The sequence below is a fragment of the Callospermophilus lateralis genome, chromosome 16 (assembly GCF_048772815.1).
Source record: "Callospermophilus lateralis isolate mCalLat2 chromosome 16, mCalLat2.hap1, whole genome shotgun sequence".
NCBI classification, from domain to species: Eukaryota; Metazoa; Chordata; class Mammalia; order Rodentia; family Sciuridae; genus Callospermophilus; species Callospermophilus lateralis.
In genome coordinates this window covers 90,261,705-90,280,504 of record NC_135320.1, presented here as the reverse complement: position 1 = coordinate 90,280,504, position 18,800 = coordinate 90,261,705, and the positions used below count along the sequence as shown (strand labels likewise).

General features: G+C 64.8%; 1 protein-coding gene across 1 annotated transcript in view; it reads left to right on the top strand.

Moving 5' to 3' along the window:
• LOC143381980 (maestro heat-like repeat family member 5) overlaps nucleotides 1-18,341 on the top strand; it is a 47,900-nt gene extending 29,559 nt beyond the window's left edge. Inside the window, 18 exon segments of the mRNA XM_077105568.1 lie at nucleotides 159-263; nucleotides 1,549-1,684; nucleotides 1,849-1,943; nucleotides 2,902-3,051; nucleotides 3,576-3,734; nucleotides 4,567-4,707; nucleotides 5,742-5,926; nucleotides 6,161-6,298; nucleotides 6,679-6,790; nucleotides 7,008-7,151; nucleotides 8,063-8,239; nucleotides 9,141-9,296; nucleotides 10,111-10,233; nucleotides 17,790-17,820; nucleotides 17,823-17,891; nucleotides 17,989-18,017; nucleotides 18,019-18,064; nucleotides 18,172-18,341. Of these exon segments, the coding sequence (XP_076961683.1) occupies nucleotides 159-263; nucleotides 1,549-1,684; nucleotides 1,849-1,943; nucleotides 2,902-3,051; nucleotides 3,576-3,734; nucleotides 4,567-4,707; nucleotides 5,742-5,926; nucleotides 6,161-6,298; nucleotides 6,679-6,790; nucleotides 7,008-7,151; nucleotides 8,063-8,239; nucleotides 9,141-9,296; nucleotides 10,111-10,233; nucleotides 17,790-17,820; nucleotides 17,823-17,891; nucleotides 17,989-18,017; nucleotides 18,019-18,064; nucleotides 18,172-18,269 (2,094 nt within the window). The 3' untranslated portion in view covers nucleotides 18,270-18,341.
• The last annotated feature ends 459 nt before the right edge of the window (nucleotides 18,342-18,800 follow it).

Sequence of the window (18,800 nt, the reverse complement as noted above, 5' to 3'; positions counted from 1 at the left end):
GCCCACTGCAGGATGGCTTGGTTGGTGTTGGCTGTGAGAGGAGGAAAGGTCCCTTTGAAGTGAACATGCTGAGGGAGCAGGGGGGCGCACCATGGAGGCCGATGACCTGGAGGCCCCTGTCAGCAAGCCGCGGTGCTCACCCTGCCCTCCCGCCCCAGCACACGGAGCGCTGGCTGAAGTCCGACAGGAGCCATGAGCGCAAGCGGGTGGTGCTGTCCATCTTCCTGCTTCTTCAGTACGTGGTGGACTCCCTCAAGTTCACCGTGAGTCCCCGTCCTCCCTTGGGGACACCCAGGTGGGGGGAGGACCACCAGGTGGACGTCCTGCCTCATGGAGCTGCCCAGGATTCCTGTGGCCAGACCGTCCACATGTGAGGGGAGGGCAGCTCACGTGGGTGGTCTGAGGACACGGGGCGGGAGACTGGCAGTGGCCAGTAGAGCTGAGGGGGACTCAGCGCCAGCACCCGGGGCAGCGCTGTCCTCCTCCCCGCTCTCCCAGCCCGGGGACGCGGCTGGTGGTGCCTCTGCACAGGTGCAAACCGCTCCGCCCCACAAGCAGCTCTCCCCAAGTCGAACTTACTCCCCAAACTCCTGGGGTCTCGAGGCTGCACACTCAGAGGGACACCCAGGAGCCCCTCTCCCCGCCGTGGCTGAAGGCTGCAAGAGGGCCCCACACACTGTCTGATGGGAAGTGGGCAGATGGCCACAGTGACAATGGAATATGGCCTGTCACCCAGCTACTCCAAAGGCCCAAGCAGGAGGGCTCTAGGGTTAAAGTGTCTCCAAATAAAAATAAAAAGGGCCAGGGGTGCAGCTCAGTGGTAGAACCAGCACGTCTGTGTTCAGCGTCCAGCAACGTGGCAAAGCTGAAGGCCAACATGAACATGATAAAGAATGGATATGGAACATCTAGGGATAAATGGCCACAGCGAGACATCAAACCAAGTCCAGGCTCTGAAATAAAAAGGCGCTGGTCAGTTGTACAGCAGGTCAGATACTGGAGAAGAAGAGGGAAACACCGGTGAATCTGAAGACAGGACCAGAGACCCCATAGACACAGAGCCCCAGGGACGGGAGCACCTCGGGAATCCCTGGAGTCCCAGGGCAGGGAGGGTGGGCACAGGCAGGAGGACCGGCTGGGTGACATTAAGACTTCCCAACTTGATGAAAAATATGAACCCAGGGATCTGAGAACATCAGAACCAAAATTGTTAAAAGTCAACGTTAAGTAGGAAAATCTTTAAAACAACCCCAAAGAAAGCAGTACTGTGTGCACACGTGTGTGCAGGCACAGGCACAGGCGTGTGGTGGCCCACGTGTAACAGGCACCTGTGTGTGTGCGTGCTCAAAGGGAGGCAGCAGCAGGCACGCCCTGAGTCCCCGTCACACATGATGAACAGTCCCCTTTCCAGATGGGGACACTGGGGTCAGGGAGGCCAGGGGACTCCTAGGCTGGTGCAGGCTGCTGTGGGTTCGGGGCAGGCGTCCCCAAGAGCAGTGCAGGACTAGACAGCAGAGGGCCTATGTGGCTCACGGGTCCCCTCCACAGGAGGAGGCCACGCCCTCCGTGCTAGGTCACCACATTGGCCTGCTGACTCTGCTGTGTCGGGACAAGGACAAAGTCACCAGGAGCCGCTCTCAGCAGTGTGTCTCGCTCCTCCTCCATCTGGTGGTGGAGCAGAAGGGTGAGCAGCCAGGAGGGGAAGGGGATGGCTCCCGGCCACCACCCTGGCTCCTGGGCCCCTGGGCTTCTCAGACTCAGGCCTGGTCTGTGAGTTGGGAGACAGGGCTGGGGAGGGGGGTGCTGTCCCCCAGGCCAGCGGTTCCCCTGAACCCGAGTCTCATGCAGGGAGGGCGCTGGAATTCATGCCCTGGAACAAGGCAAAACACTTCGAGGTCAAGGTCTCCAAGGAGTGGGAGATGAAGCTTGGCCACATGGTGAAGGTGAGCCCAGGCTGCGTGGGGCCAGCCCTCGCCACGCTCCCCACCGCGGCCCAGGCTTCCCGAGAGCTGGAGCTTGCCTGGCCGCATCTTCCCCAGACCCCTGTACCGACAGGCCCGGGGGTCCCGGGCGGCCTGTGCAGTTCAGGGGAGCACTGTGGGCAGGGCCAGGATGAGGGCCCCGGACACTGCCCTTTCCAAGGAAAGTCCCCGCCTCAGCCCTCACCTTCTGGTCTGACAGGAAGCAGGCCTCAGGTTCACTGCTGCCTGCCGGGCCTCTCTCCAGAACTTCCCAGGATGGCAGCCCCGCTTGCCTGGCTGGGACACATGGCCTGGCACTGCCCTTCCAGCCCGTGCTCCTACTCCCTCGCCTGGCCCCCCCTCCACAGGCCCTGCCCGTCGGTTGTCCCTGGCACCGGGCCAAGCTCTGCCCCGGCGGCTGGGCTGCCCTGGGGGTGCTATCCCACCTTTCTGGGCCTCAGTTTCCCCACCTTCCAAGTGAGGGTCCCTGGGGCTTGAGGTCCCTCTGCTCCCAGAACAGGATGCCGCAGTGGTGGTGGCAGGGTGGTTCCCTGAGAAGTGCACTGGCCGAGCCCCTCCAGGGGACAGGGGCATGGCAACCTGGGTGCAGGATTCACTGAGGACATTTTCTCAGCACGAGCAGAGGAGGGAGTGGGACATGGCAAGGGAGGCCGCTGGCAGCAGGCGGTCCAGGGACTGCACGTGGGCAGGGCAGCCAGTCACCAGCTGCGGAGCAGGCCAGCAAGGCTGCTGGCTCCTGTTGTCCCCAGGGCAATTCTCCAGCCAAGAGGTAGCTGGGAGCTGTGGCCACTGTGCTGGCCCGCTGCAGGTCTGTGTGTGTGACGTTTGTGGGGAGGTTCACAGGGCGCTCATTCCTCCTGGAAAGGGCCTGGCTCCTCCCTGGTCAGGCTGGGGCTGAGGAGAGCCCCTCCCTCACCAGGCCTTTCGCAAGGACCTGACGGTGGCCCAGCACACGCAGCTGGTCCTCACGCTGCTGCACGGCCTCCACAGTCACAGCCACCTGCGCTGCGACCTGGCCTCCAGGCTCCTCCTCATGATCTTCCAGGACGCTGGCATCAAGCCTGAGCAGGTAGGGCGGGCACCAAGGCCCTCTGGGGGACAGGGCCCATATCCTCCGCTGGGAGGGAGCCTCCCTGCAGAGACCCAGAGGGGGGCAGAAGGCCACCGTCCCAGGGCTGTGTGTGCACACGCCCAAGGCCACACCTCTTCTCCACGACAGACCCCTCCCTGCAGCGGTGCACAGGGCCCTGAGGTGGCCTCCGGCAGCCCTGCTCCTGTCCTGTGCCCAGGAGGTGGACCCTGCCACTGTCCTGGGGGTCGTGGGTCCCCTGCTGTCCGTCTGTAGGTGGCTGCAGCTCCAGCTGCCCTCAGTCTGGGGAGCCCAGCTTGACCCAGGGCTCACACCCTCTTGTCCAAGGGGCTGCCAGGCCCCACCTGCTCGGGCACCCCCTGTGTCAGCCACACTGGTCCCCCACAGCCTGTCCTCCCCCCCGCTGCCACCAAGGAGTGGAGCGCAGGGGTGCAAAGGGGCAGGCGGTGCTGTGAGCCGTGGAGCTGGGTCCCACCCAGGGACTCACAGGGGCCCCCCTGCAGGTGGCCGAGATCCTGCACAGCCTGCTCCAGGAGCTGCCAGGCATCCGCTTCAAGAACGTCTACAAGACCATGATGAAGGCCATCACAGCTCTGGGAAACCAGCACACCCAGGAGGTGGTGGAGGTGACCCTGTCCCTGAGCCACCCCTTCGAGAGGTGGGTCCGCCCTCTGTCCACAAACCCCAGATGGACGCCATCTGCCACCTGCTGCCTGCCCTCCAGCCACAGCTGCCCCAGGCTCCAGGCCAGCCTCAGGCTGAAGCAGCATGGTCAGCACAGCTCCTGCCGGGTGCCTGCTCCCAGGGCCCAGCCTGGCCGGGGCCTGCAGATGTCCTGGGCTCGAAGTCCCAGGAAGGTCCTTCAGGCTCAGAGAGCCCCAGAGGTCAACCTGGTGCTCTGAAGGGTCTGGTGGTCCCGAGTCCCTGGCTGGCTCCTCCTGGGTCATCACTGGACCACAGGGCACTTGTTAGGAAGGCCGCCTCCAACCTGCCAGCCCTGTGGGGTCAGAAGCTAGTGCAAACCTCATGGGATGTGCAGCACCTTGCAGTCTGAGGATGCTGGGGACCTTGGCCTGTCCCAGGGGACCCAGCCTTTGACAGGCAGCCCAGGCAGCTCAGCCTGCTGCGCGTCCTGTGCTCCTGCCCCCCCCTCCTCAGCTTCTCGCTTGCTAAGAGGTGAGGCAGGTTGAGGATGGCAGCTGCTAGCTTGGAGCTGGGGGGCGGGGTGCCAGGGGGAGTGAGCCCAGATGTCAGGCAAAGCTCACCTGTGCTCAGAGCCCAGCCAGCAGCGACCAGGGCCCAGACTCAGAACCCACCTGTCACCACTCCTGAGGGCTGGCTGTGTCCATTTCAGGACACCCGGCAAGCTGTCCCGTTGACAGACAGATCAGGGCCTTCCGGGAAGGCCCCCCAGGTGCCTCCGGGCCCTCAGGCAGCACAGCCCAGGTGCCCAGTGTGGCCTGCAGTGGCTTGGGTCGCTGTCTCCCCAGGAAGATCCTGTTCCTATGGAGGACCCTGGCTACCAGCCAGCAGCTGGCCCGCAAGGTCATGACGATCCTCTACATGAAGCTGAAGCTGCGGCCCTCCAGGGAGTTCATCCAACCCACCCGCCAGGCCCAGCTCGTCTGCCTGAAGGTGAGCGCCTCTGCCCCGGCCCGGGTGGCCCCTGTGACTGCAGTAGTGGGCAGATCACCGTTATCTGTGAGGGGGCCGTGTGCCCCACCTTCTCACAGGGAGTCCCTGCCCCTGTGCCCTTGGTGACACCAGGTGCCTGGGGCACCAGCACACTGATCTGCTGCCCCTGCCAGGGCCTGGCTGCTGCCTGGCACTGGTTCTCCAAGGGAATGCCCTACCCTGTCCATTCTGCCAGGAATGTCCTGAGCACTCAGAGCAGGTGTTCCCAGGGAGCGCCTAGGGGACAGCAGGGGAGGGCCTGGCTGCCCAGGACTGCCAGTGCCCACACCCTGTGCCTGCCTGCCACAGTGATAGAGGGATCGGGGGAGGCCTGGGAGGACAGTGTGGCGAGGGAGGGGAGGTCCCAGTGCTCCCCAGCTGTGGGTAAGAGTGACAGCCAGCACCAGAGCTCTCCTGCAAGAGCAACTGGAAGTCACAGGGTTTGGCTCAGGAGTGACCAGTTGGTCTGCCCTTGAGAGGACCCAGGATGGGGAAGGAGCAGTGGGCTACACTGCCCTCAAGGATAGGGCAGGGCAGGGGTTCCATGGCCACAGGGCTGACTAGAGAACTTCAGGGGACAGATGGGGCCATTCACAGTCCCACCCTGGGAACATGGGGCGGCGCAGGGATGGCTGCCCGAGCCAGGGCCAGGAAGCCAGCAGGACCAGGGGTGGCCTTCACCAAGGGGGTGCTCTGGAAAGGACTGCCACACTAAGGGCACCTGGACAAAGTAGGCAGGTCACTAGAGGGTGGAGGCAAGCTGGGGCAAGGGAGGAGGCCCAGGGTGCAGGGGCCAGGCAGGGCCTCGTGGCCCAGCGAAGCCCTGCAGTCGAAGGGCTCCTGCTCCGGCCTCAGGCTACTGCAGGTGTCGGGCTGCAGCCAGAAGCAGCCACGGGCAGCTGCTCCACGCCCTGGGCCAGGCAGGTGGACAGCTGGGGCTGCAGACAGAGTGGCCTGCCCTCCCCCGCTCACTGGTTCCCTGTCGCCTGCTGCAGGCCCTCAACACCATTTACGAGCTGCTGTACACCCAGGAGTACAGGGGCACGGTCCGCTGGGCCTTCGCAGGGGTGCTCATGGGCCTGCTCACGCAGCTGCACTACCTGCTGGAGCTGGGCATGGTGGAGGGCATGTCAGACTACCAGGAGGACATCCTGGACGACAAGCCCCTCGGGCCCTGCAGGTGAGCCGCGGGCTGGGCCCAGCCGCCTCTCAGGGCCCCCTGGCCCCTGCCTCACACCCACAGGAGTCCCTGGTGGGCGCTAATGGGGCTGGACGCTCAGGACCCAGGAAGGAATGAGCTCGGCTCTGTGGGCAGGGGGCAACCAAGAGCGGTGACAATCTTGAGCCACGGGGAGTCCCGGAGGTGGCAGCCTGCCCAGGCCCCAGGGACCCTCCTGCCTGGGCACCACTCCAGGACCTGCCTGGAAGCGCTGAAGGGCCTCTTCTGGACCACGAACTACTGGGAGGTGTTTGCCCACGTCAAGCTGCTCAACGGCTGGGAGTGCCTGGAGTGCCTGGAGACCTACCCCCAGGGAGTGACCCTCTTGGCCAGGTAGGTCCCAAGCTGGGTGCCCTCTTCTGCCTGGAAGGAGCTGGAAGTTCAGCAGCCCAGGCTCAGGCCACACCCCACACCGGACCCTGCACTCTGGACTTGTGCTGGAAGATGTCTGGGCTGAGTAGCGCGGGCACCATCAATCTACCCACCAACCACAGTTACCAGGTACAGTCAGTAGCACAGCAGGAGACTCTGGAGTTAGACAAAAGGAAGCACTTTCAGGCAGCAGGCAGATGTGATGCAGCAGGTGAAAGCTAGCTGCCAACCAGTGGAAAAGTCTGCATGGGTGGGGGGTTGCCTATCCCTCCCCCCACCCATCTGGGCCTGGCCCTAGAGTGAAGCCCTCAGGGATCATGTCTGCCTCTTCCCTTGGACAGAGCTATGTCCCACTACGACTGCGAGGTCAAGGCCATCCTGGGGCAAGCCATCATCTTTCTGAAGAACAGTGAGGAGCGAGACAACCTCGTGGCTATCCTCATCATCTCAGAGGTCAGCTTCTCCCAGCCACCCTGACCTGCTTTTTACATCAAGGATAAAAAGACACTGTCCTCTGAGAAAACACACCCTAACTCCGGTCTGATACACCAGATCTGCTTCCTGCCTGAAAGTGCTTCCTTATGTTTACCTCCAGTGTCTCACGCTGTGGCGCTGACTTTACCTGGCAGTTGCAGGTGACAGGTAGACTGATGGCGCCAACCCTGTTCAGTTTCTCAACAGCCCGGATGTCTTCCAGCATGTGAATCAGAGGTCCATGGTCAACTTCATGAACCTGAACCTGAAAAACCCCAACCCGCTGGTGCGGGCCATGAGCCTGCAGGCCCTCAGCAGCACCCTCATGCACCCCAAGAAGGTGAGAGGGGGACATGGGGAGCTTGGGGACACACCCATTTCCATCCTAGTAAGACTTCAAGGAGAAGGAGGCACCAGAGAGGCTGCCAGGGTAGAGTCTGGCGGGAAGAGGCTCAGGTCTGGAGCAGGAGAAGGAGGCACCAGGGTAGAGTCTGGCGGGAAGAGGCTCAGGTCTGGAGCAGGAGAAGGAGGCACCAGAGAGGGCTGCCAGGGTAGAGTCTGGCGGGAAGAGGCTCAGGTCTGGAGCAGGAGAAGGAGGCACCAGAGAGGGCTGCCAGGGTAGAGTCTGGCGGGAACAGGCTCAGGTCTGGAGCAGGAGAAGGAGGCACCAGAGAGGGCTGCCAGGGTAGAGTCTGGCGGGAACAGGCTCAGGTCTGGTGCAGGAGAAGGAGGCACCAGAGAGGGCTGCCAGGGTAGAGTCTGGCGGGAACAGGCTCAGGTCTGGAGCAGGAGAAGGTGGCAGTATTTGCTTAGGACAGGGGACTCTGAGGCAGAGGGCCTCTGAGATCAGCACCTTTGACCCCCTTCCAGGTAGAAGGCCCCCACCTGCCAGCCACCTGCCAGCTCCTTGTGCTCCACCCACCTCCTCCTGCCCTTGGCCTCGGTAACAGGTCCATTCCCCTAGGACCACTGCAGGGCTGGGACGGAGGCCCAGATGCCCCGCCTGACTCTATCCATTCTCCTGTCCATGTGTAGGCGAGGCAGCCAGTGAGCCTGTGGCCGGTCTCAGCCAGGCACTCTGTCCTCCTCGGTCCCCGAGAGCCCTGCTAGGTGGGGTGGGTTTGGAGATGCGCAGGTACACTGGTCAGAGAGCCAGGGGTCCAGCTGCCTGTAAGAGCTGCGATCGCAGCCGGCAGCAGGCGACCCGTGTGACCTGGGGAACCTGGAGACACTGGGTGGGTCTCCTTGCAGATGGCCCTGCTCCAGAGCCGGCTGCTGGAGCTGCTGGACAGCTTCCTGCAGCCGGAGCCCAACGACCCCCTGGGGTTGATGCAGATTCTGGGTGACATCCTGCACCGCCTGGGCGACCAGGGCGTCGGCGCCGTCATCCTCAAGATCGCCCAGCACCTGCGGCTCTTCTTCGAGGACGTGAGCCGACTGGAGAGGAAGGAGGAGCGGGGCACTGGGCGGGACGGGCATGCGTGGGACGGGCTTGACGAGGAGCGGGCAGGGCGCCTGCGCAGTCTCTTCCGGCCCACCAATCAGAGAAGCCCATGCCGCTGTGCGCGGGGCTGGCGGACTGTGCGGCCCCCAGCAGACTGTGCAGCCCCGAGGACTGCCCGCCCGGGGAGGGGGTTGCGGGAGGACCGCGTTCCGTTCGCCCCAGGTGACCCAGGTGCTGCGCTGCCCTCGGGCTTCCCGCCTCCCAGGGCCGACGAGAAGAACCGTTGGTTTGAAAGGCGGGCGCGGGCAGCGCCTGGAGTGAGCTGGGCGGGCGCCGGGCGCGGGGACTCTGTCTTGCGCCCCTGGCTAAGGGCTGGGGGTGTGGGCGGCACGGAAGAACCACGGCCCCTGGCTCGCTCGGTACAGGTGCAGGGACAAGGACTGTAGTCACCTGCTGTCAGCAAAGGCGACGCCAGGTCGCACAGGGAAGGAGCCTTGCTAGGGTCACGGAGCTAGGAAGTGACGGACTGGCCCTAGCCTGGGCGGGGGTGTGTGCGGCTGCTGTCAGAAACCCAGACAGGGACATCTAGGAGAGTGAATCAGAGGCTGCCGGAGGTCCAGGGGGTGGCAAGGGGAGCGCGGAATCCAGAGAAGACCTAGCATGGGGCAGAGAAAGGGCAATAGGAGCTACCCTCGGGTGCCCAGGGTCCACCGGTCGGTGGGGTCCCAGATGGCGTGGGTCTGCCCTGAGCAGCGTAGAGCCAAAATGAGGCGTACACCAGCGACTTGAAATCATGGGCAGAGGGAGGGGTGATGGTCAGCGCCTGAGAGGCCGCACCCGGGGTGCAGGGGCTGTCTGAGTGGAAGACTTGCCCATGTCTCCCAGGTAAGTGCAGAGGTGCGAGGGTGCGCCATCTTCCTGTTCGGAGATGTCATCCACAGTGGTGGCAAGAAGTTCCGGCAGGCGCTCAAGACCTTTGCCTTCCAGGCCCTGGTGCCCCTGCTTTTCCACCTGGCAGACTCCTGCCCTGAAGTGGTCATGGTGAGCAGCCCTGGCCTGGCTGAGGTGGCCGGGAGAGCCAGGTGTGGGGAGAACCCATCTGCTGCTGGGGCTGGAGGACTCAGCCTGTAGGCAGAGAACAGCAGGGCACCATCCTGGACCCATTCAGACAGGAGAGGCCACACCTGGCCCTGCAGGTGAACAGGCAGATGGAGAAAAGGAAAGGACTCATCCCAGAGATGGTCCTGGCTTTTGGAGCTCCACTGACCACAGCCCCCTCCCCCCCACACACACCAAAAGTAAGCCCAGCATTTAGGTCCCCCTGCTCCCTTCCCTGGGCCAGGGGTGCAGACCATGTCCGGCACAGGGGTACCTGCTTTCCCAGAGCCCCCTCCCCAGGAGTTCCCCACGTCCAGTTTCCACAAGGATCCACAGGGTAGCCCTGCAGTCCAGGATTTGTCACATGCTCTCTCTGCAGACCACTCCTGTAGCGTTAAGCTGTCTACCGTCACCTCAGGACTCTGAACAGCCTGGCCCAGCTCCTTCCCCAAACGGTGCAGGCCCCTCCTCTGAGGCAGGGTGTCCCAAGCTGACTTCCTGGGATGCCCCTCTCTGCCTGTTGCTCAGCCTGTGTCCTTCCTAGCTTCAAGAAGGAGGCCTGGCACCAGGGTGATCACTGGCCTCCTGAAGCTTCATGTGAATCGGAGCAGGGCACCCCAGGGCACCCCAGGGCTCAGGGAGTGGGGGGCTCAGGCCCAGGTGTGGTTGCCCCTCCTCTGGCAGCAGTCTCCCCACCCCAGCAAGGTGCGTTTGTCCTTGCGTTTGTCCTGGGGTGACCCCCCTGCTCTGCCTACAGAAGACCAAGCTCACCTTCCTGCGCTGCGCCATCTTGCTAAAGTGGGAATTCCGGAAGGAGCTGTTCAGCAAGTTGGCGTGGGGCCGAGGACTGGGTGCCGAGAACGATGTTTTTATCTACATGGTAAGGTGTGGGCACTCCCAGAGGTGGGAGGAGGAGATGGTTGTGCTGGTCACTCCAGCCCTCTGGGTGGGGTCCATCAGCAGTGGAGAGTCTGTCCTGTGTGTTTCTGTTTAGTGTCCTTGGTCCCTGTCCACAGTGGAGCCCAGGTCCTCTCCAGTGACTGGGGGAACCCAGCTCTCACACCATGTACCTGAACTGTGTCCAGAGCCACTGTGGAGTGCCCTAACGGTGTGATGGAGGAAGGGCCAAGGTTCTACCTGCAGGCGCAGCTGGGCCAGGAGGGCTGCAGGAAACACTGCCCCTCTCGTTTTCAGCTGCCAGTTCAGTCTCTGACCCAGCCTCTCCTGTCCTCCCAGTGGCCTAGGCTGTCCAGATGACAGTTTCAGGGTTTGGGGCAAGGCCGAGGTCACCAGAAGATGCAGCCGGCCTCCTCAGGCCTCCCTGATCTGGCCACAGCCACCAGGGCCCCGCAAGCTGGGGACACTGCCTGTCTTGTCCATGAGCTTCCCGATCTCTGCTGTCCTTGCCCTGCCATTCCTCAGCCTCGGAGGCCCCTCCACTGTTCAGAGTGACCGTGGTGTCCTCGGGGTTTGGGTCTGTGGGACCGGGAGGGCAGGAGGTATGCAGCTGTGTGGCCCCGCCCTCTCCTCCAGGGGACACGGGGCTCTTGCGTGTGTGCCTGAGGGCAGCTGTGGAAGGAGGGAAGCCAGTGGCAGTTTCCTGAGGCTGCCCAGCCAGGCTGGTCTTGGCGCTACCAGCAGGCTGCGTGTGGTGGGCGTGGACAGGTGGCGGTTGGTCTCCAGGCCCAGAATCAGACGCAAGTCCTTCCTGCTGCGGCCGGCCCAGCCCAGGCTGGCTCGGAGCTCGGCTTCCCTGGGGGAGCGACAGCTCGCCCCCGAGCCCTGGGCCCAGGTGTTCAGTCGAAGGGCCGCTTGTCCTGGGTCCCAGTCTTTCACTTGGCGTGGATGGGGCTTCCTGCCCGCAGGTGTGGGCTCTTGGCCATTTACCTGGGTGGCCGTTTCTTCACACACAGCCAGTGACGTGTCCTTTTCTGTGCTCACCGTTTCTGGCTGTGTGCAAGTTCTGGTCGCCGGAGGTTGAACGTGCTGCCCTGACTGGCCTGGGCTTTCCCCTGCTCCATGTGACAGGCCGGCACTGGGCAGGCCCTGGAGAGCTGGGCTGAGCCTGTGGAGGGTGGGGGGCATCCTGGGCTGTGCCCGTGGACGGGGGTGGCATGGTGCTGAACTCAGTGCCCACGGAGCAGGGTGCTGCTCACCCAGTGCCTGTAGCAGCACAGTGTCAGGGACGTGAGTGCGACAGTGGCGTCTGAACACAGTCCTGACCATTTGGTCAGTGCGCTGTCAGGCCCTCTGGAGACAGGTAGCAAGCGGCTGTGTGGGCAGGAGTGTTCAGTGTAGCTGGGGAACAGGGGCGGCCACCAAGAAGTGGAGAGGATCCAGGACACAGGAGTGGGGGACCAGCTGTGCAGTGCAGCATGCTGTGTCTCAGGTAGGCACCATCCCCTGAGACCAGGGAGGCCCGCCCCATGGCCACGGGCCTGGCGGGGGCCGATGGAGTGCACAAGCTGCTGGGTGAGCCTCTGGGTGCTGGGAAGAGCCACTCCGGGGAGACACTGAGCACACCCAGGAGCCCTGGGGAGAAGCTGCCACCGTGCTCCGTGACGCTGCAGACCTGGCTGGCAGCCCTTCCTGCAGGCTCCCTCCATGGCCATCTCCTGACCACACTGCAGGGCCAGCTGGCAGAGGGATGTGCTCAGGGCCCAGAAACTGTAGAGTCGGCTCAGTGGACACGACTGGAGAAGGAGGCAAGGAAGGGGGTCTGCTGTGGTGGCCAGACCTTGCGCATGCACTGTGTGCGACCTCCTCTCCGGGTGCTCCTTTTCTCGCCACATGGCTGCCGCGCTCTGGGCTGTGTCCCAGGGTCATGGCCCAGTGCTCCACGGCTGCCTCTGTCCACCTCTGATTCACTTGAAGACCTCCGTTGCCTGTCTGGGGTTGATGGCTGCAGCTCGTGGTGTGGATCTGGAGTGACCCCAAGGGGTCCCCCGTGAGCAGTAGCCAGAGGTGGGCTTTTAGGGAGTGACTGGATCATGAAGGCTCTGGCCTTGTCAGCTGGTTGATCCGTTGGAGGGGCTAGAACTTGACTAGACTGCTGGGAGGTGGCCGCAACTGTGGGCCGCGGGACATGGTTGGAGGAAGCAGGTCCCTGGGGGCGTGGCCTCGGGAACTCTCTTGTCCCTGCCCTTTCCCCTTTCTCTCTGCTTCCCAGCTGCCATGAGCCAAGCTGCTCTCCTCCGGTGCTCCTCCTGTCCCGTGCCCTTCCTATCCCGTGTCCTCCCATCCCGTGCCCCTCCTGTCCCGTGCCCCTCCTATCCTGTGTCCTCCTGTCCCGTGCCCCTCCTGTCCCACCTCGCGGCAGGCCCAGAGCTAGCGCACCCCCCCCCCATGGACCGAGATCTTCCAAACGGAGACCTCCTCCTCTGAAGTGTCTTGTCAGGGTTCTGGTCACAGAGACAGCGGCCAGCACAGAGGCCCTTGACCGTGTTCTGTGTGCACCTTTTCTGCAGCTGTAGTCATTTAAGAAAGTGCTCAGCTGCCTCTGCTCAGCGGTCAGCTCTGCAGTGCCTGAGGAGTCCACCGACAGTCCTCTTGCTGACGTGGCGCTGTGCGTCAGGGGGCCTCTGGGCATCCTGCAGCCGGTGTGTCCTGCTTGCTGAGCCCTGGGGTGACTTTCCCTCTTCCTCACCTTGGACTGTCCTAGGCAGGCTGTGAGTCCCCAAGGTAGCTCCAGCCTGCCAGGCCCCGGGCTGGGCTGGAGGTGAGCGTCTCTGGCCTCTGCCTGTCCTTATGGGCTGGTCCTCCTTGTGGGCACTGAGCTCAGCCTCCGCATGGGCAGACAGCCCACTGCTTGGGGCAGCCAGCGCGTGGGCTCTGACCTGGGACCTATTCCGTCCTGCCCTCAGGAAGCATTGTTCTTTTCAGCTTGCTTGAAGGATTTTAGGAGGGCTTTGTTGACAGTTTCTTTGATCCTTGGAGCTGTGTCCTGCATGGAGGGGCATCTGCATGACCATTTCTATTTTACCTCACACCCAGTGTGCTGATCTTATTCATGAAATCCACCTTTTAAGCCTTAAAAGTCAACACTGCTAACATTACGTTTGCCCATCAGGAGGTCAACCCATAAATTAAAACTTACCTAACTCAGTGAACTTCCTTGAATAGTCACGTACATGACAGTCTCACGGACAGGGCTCTAGGTACTTAATCAGAGTCCTACATTTTAGCATAAGGTTCTTGTGGTGTTTGCAGCACTGAAGCGAGGCATGGCGGGTGCCACCAGCCCCCGTGTGGCCCTTTGAGTGCCGTGGGTGGCCTCCCTGCTGGGCCTTCCAGAGCTTCCCCAGTTTCAGACCTTCCTAGGGCCTCTGTAGTTCCTCAGTCGCCCCAGTGTTGGTGGCTCCAGGAGCTGTCTTCCACCTGGGCCCTGGTCATAGCCACCGTCCCTGCTTGCTGGGCACAAGGTCTGGCTGCAGTGGCCTCTCGCCACCCTAGGGAGCAGACTTTTTTTTTTTTTAGTACCAGGATTTGAACTCGGGGGCAGTTGACCACCGAGCCCCACCCCAGCCCTATTTTGTAGTTTATTTAGAGGCAGGGTCTCGCTGAGTTGCTTAGGGCCTCACTGTTGCTAAGGCTGGCTTTGAACTTGTGTCCTCCTGCTTGGGCCTCCCGAGCCACTGGGATGACCGGCGGGTGTGGTGCACCTGGTGAGCAGACCATTTCTGAGAGTCAGCCCTTCCTGTCTGTCCGCTGTGAGCACAGGTGGGCTCTCCGCCCAGCACCTCGTGGGCCAGGGGTCATGGTGTCATCATTAGTGTTTGTTGCAAGGGCCCCATGAGGCCTCTCGTGCTGGCTGCTGTGTAGGGACCCAGAGCTGGCCCAGCCCCCTCCAGCCCCGCCCAGAAGGCCAAGTGGCCCCCGATTCTGCGGTGGGAGCCGGCTCCCATCAGTGCTTGGTGTGTGAGAGTGACAAGCCCCGGTCCTGCCCTTGGGTCCTCGCCGCCTCCCCCTGCTTCACGGTCCTCTACTCTGTGGCCTGTGTCCATCTGCTGGCACCATTGCCGGCGGACAGGCAGGACAGCCAAGAACAGGAGGGGTGGCACTGCCCTTGGGACGTGCCCAGGAGGCCTGCTACAGGCTCCACAGCTCCTTGGTGCGCAGCAGCACCCCTTGGCAGGGCAGTCTCCCCCCTGCCCGTCTCCCCCCCTGCCCGTCTCCCCCCCTGCCCGTCTCCCCCCCTGCCGGTCTCCCCCCCTGCCGGTCTCCCCCCTGCCCGTCTCCCCCCCTGCCCGTCTCCCCCTCTGCCCGTCTCCCCCTCTTCCCGTCGCCCCCCCTGCCCGTCGCCCCCTGCCCGTCTCCCCCTGCCCGTCTTCCCCCCCTGCCCGTCTCCCCCCTGCCCGTCGCCCCCCCTGCCCGTCGCCCCCCCTGCCCGTCGCCCCCCCTGCCCGTCTCCCCCCCTGCCCGTCTACCCCCTGCCCGTCTCCCCCTGCCCGTCTCCCCCCTGCCCGTCTCCCCCCCTGCCCGTCGCCCCCTGCCCGTCTCCCCCTCTGCCCGTCTCCCCCTCTTCCCGTCGCCCCCCCTGCCCGTCTCCCCCTCTTCCCGTCGCCCCCTCTTCCCGTCGCCCCCTCTTCCCGTCGCCCCCCCTGCCCGTCTCCCCCTGCCCGTCTTCCCCCCCTGCCCGTCTTCCCCCCCTGCCCGTCTCCCCCCCTGCCCGTCGCCCCCCCTGCCCGTCGCCCCCCTGCCCGTCTCCCCCCCTGCCCGTCTCCCCCCTGCCCGTCTCCCCCCTGCCCGTCTCCCCCTCTGCCCGTCTCCCCTCTTCCCGTCGCCCCCCCTGCCCGTCTCCCCCCCTGCCCGTCTCCCCCCCTGCCCGTCTCCCCCCTGCCCCGTCTCCCCCTCTGCCCGTCTCCCCCTCTTCCCGTCGCCCCCCCTGCCCGTCTCCCCTCTGCCCGTCTCCCCCCCGCCGGTCTCCCCCCTGCCCGTCTCCCCCCCTGCCGGTCTCCCCCCTGCCCTTCTCCCCCTCTGCCGGTCTCCCCCTCTGCCGGTCTCCCCCCCTGCCCGTCTCCCCCCCTGCCCGTCTCCCCCCCTGCCCGTCTCCCCCCCTGCCCGTCTCCCCCCTGCCCGTCTCCCCCCCTGCCCGTCTCCCCCCCTGCCCGTCTCCCCCCTGCCCGTCTCCCCCCCTGCCCGTCTCCCCCCCTGCCCGTCTTCCCCCTCTGCCCGTCTCCCCCTCTGCCGGTCTCCCCCCCTGCCCGTCTCCCCCCTGCCCGTCTCCCCCCCTGCCCGTCTCCCCCCCTGCCCGTCTCCCCCCCTGCCCGTCTCCCCCCCTGCCCGTCTCCCCCCCTGCCCGTCTCCCCCCCTGCCCGTCTCCCCCCCTGCCCGTCTCCCCCCCTGCCCGTCTCCCCCCTCTGCCCGTCTCCCCCCCTGCCCGTCTCCCCCCTGCCCGTCTCCCCCCCTGCCCGTCTCCCCCCCTGCCCGTCTCCCCCCCTGCCCGTCTTCCCCCTCTGCCCGTCTCCCCCTCTGCCGGTCTCCCCCTCTGCCCGTCTCCCCCTCTTCCCGTCGCCCCCCCTGCCCGTCTCCCCCCCTGCCGTCGCCCCCCCTGCCCGTCTCCCCCCTGCCCGTCTCCCCCCCTGCCGTCTCCCCCCTGCCCGTCTCCCCCCCTGCCCGTCTCCCCCCTGCCGTCGCCCCCCCTGCCCGTCTCCCCCTCTGCCGGTCTCCCCCCCTGCCGGTCTCCCCCCCTGCCCGTCTCCCCCCCTGCCCGTCTTCCCCCTCTGCCCGTCTCCCCCTCTGCCGGTCTCCCCCCCTGCCCGTCTCCCCCCCTGCCCGTCTCCCCCTCTGCCCGTCTCCCCCCCTGCCCGTCTCCCCCCCTGCCCGTCTCCCCCTCTGCCCGTCTCCCCCCTCTGCCCGTCTCCCCCCCTGCCCGTCTCCCCCCTGCCCGTCTCCCCCCCTGCCCGTCTCCCCCCCTGCCCGTCTTCCCCCTCTGCCCGTCTCCCCCTCTGCCCGTCTCCCCCTCTGCCCGTCTCCCCCCCTGCCCGTCTCCCCCCCTGCCGTCTCCCCCTCTGCCCGTCTCCCCCTCTGCCCGTCTCCCCCTCTGCCCGTCTCCCCCCTGCCCCGTCTCCCCCCCTGCCCGTCTCCCCCCCTGCCCGTCTCCCCCTCTGCCCGTCTCCCCCTCTGCCCGTCTCCCCCTCTGCCCGTCTCCCCCCTGCCCGTCTCCCCCCTGCCCGTCTCCCCCCTGCCCGTCTCCCCCTCTGCCCGTCTCCCCCTGCCCGTCTCCCCCCTGCCCGTCACATCTTGGCCAGGAGCTGTCCTCTTCCTAGAGTGCCTTTGCTCTGACAGTGGCCCTGGATTGTAAAGCCTTCTTCTCTGGCAACATTAAAATAACCCAGGCCCTTCCTGATTTCTCCCACCCAAAACATGGGATCAGCACCTGCAGGGAGTCCTGGCTCTGGGGAATGGGAAACCAAAGGGCCAGAGCGGGAGTCCTGGCCTGGGCCAGTGTCCCCCGCTGGAGTGGACTCAGCTGGGCAGGCTGCAGGTGGTGGCCACCTCCCAGTGTGTGGGCCTGCTGACAGCAGAAGTGCTTTTCTGTCTGGAGGGTAACTGGGGTGAGCAGGTGGGCTTTGGAAGAGGGTCCTCAGGCCCAGGTCACCTGCGGGCCTTGTGTGGAAGCCAGGGCCAGGGACAGGCTTGGGCAGAAAGGGTGACAGTGCAGGTTGTTATGTCTACTTAGCCAGTGGAAGAAGCCGTCAGTGCACCCTGGGTTGGGCAGGAATGGCCAGGTGGGTTTAGTGGCTTGACCACGGCCGCTCCTGGGACAGTGGCTGGGTACAGAAATATCCCCAGTGTCCTGTGGGGAACGCAAGGGCTGAGACCGGAGGCTGGGCACCCACCAGGATTCTTGTAGCACCAGCAGCACAAAAGCAGGCTCACACAGGCTCTGACAGACAAAGGGGCTTACCAAACGGAAGGCGGCCATCACCTGCAGCAGCAGGGCCTGGGCAGATGCTCAAGTAGGTCCCTGCTCTGCACCCGAGCTGGCTTTGTCTTGGCTCCACGCAGGCCTGTCCAGGAGAGGTGCACTATGGCCCCTCCAGCCATTTCCAACCCCTAGTCCTGCAGGTGGTTGTCACTCACCTGGAGGGTGCTCCCTGCATCTCACTGCAACGCTGGGCCGCCTGGCGTGGTGGGCTGGGCTGGGCCCCAGGCGTGGGCAGTAGGGGCCTTCTGGAGGATGCCCAGGGTGAACTTTGGAAGGGGCCCTAGATGAGGCTGGTCCCAATCCTTTGACACCTGAGGTGGGACTGGGCGGAGGAGCTGGGCCTGCGGGGGTCTCAGCTCTGGTTCCCTCCTGCCACCCTGAGGGTCGCAGGTGATCGCCCTTCACTCCCTGGCTGGTATGCCATGGGGGCCTCAGACAGAACAGGGCCACAGAGGCCAGGTGCCACCTGGGCCCAGCTTGGCCACCAGCCACTCCTCTTCCCCCAGATAGAGAGCAACTTTGGCAACTACCACCAGTTTTCATGCAGGCCCTGACCTACCTGCACAGCCCCCACAGGAACCTGAAGCTGGCTGCCATGAGGTTCATCGGTAGGTGCCCGCCTGCACCTGGGCCGCCCCCCTGCCCGAGCCTGTGGGTGGGTGCAGGCTGGTATCCAGTGACACTGCCCATCCCCTGCCTGTCCAGGGGGAATGCTGCAGGACTACTTCGCTGACCCTCTGCTTCTACCTGAAGAAGGGTGACATAAAAACCCTCAAGAAAAGTGAGCCACACCCCATGCCCCGGGGCTGGACAGCACAGGGCCTTGGCTGGCCGACTGGGACCCCTGGGGACACAGCTTCAGAGTCAGACACAGGGTCTCTGCCACAGGCTTGAAGACCCTCAGGGAGGACCCGGACTCGATGTGCCGCAGGTTCTACCTGAACTTCATGGGAGACGTCATGGAACTGTCCCACTATGTGACCTGACCACAGGCTCAGCCGCCACCAGGCTCGCCCCGTCCTGGTCCTTGTTGAGTTCTCTCTGTATTAAATGCTGACAGCAGGTTCAGGCCTCAGGCTTTGCAGGCCCCGTGCCCCAGGCATTGCAGGTCCTGGGCAGGGCCAGGCTGCCCTCTGTGCTCGCCACTGGGGACTGTGGAATGCAGTGGCCTTGCCATGCCTGTCCTTTGGGGTGTGATGTGGGGGAGCCTGAGCCCAGGACTGGGTCATCTGTGCCAGCCCTTTCCTCCCCTTGCCCGTCCTCAGCCCGCCTGCCCCCTCTCGCCACTCCCCAGCTCAAGCAGAGTTGTCTAGGTCCACTCCTGGTCCATGTCTGTCATGCCAGCGCCCACTGGAGCCTGCAGCCGTTGCCCACTCTGGTCGCCCAGCTGGGCCTCTGCGCCCTCACTCTTGCCGAACCACCACCAGCCTTCAGGGACACCCCCCTCCCCGCAGCTGTCTCTGCTCTGTGGCTCCCAGCGTGGACGCCCACTCCCTCCCTCTGTAAAGCTTTGACCT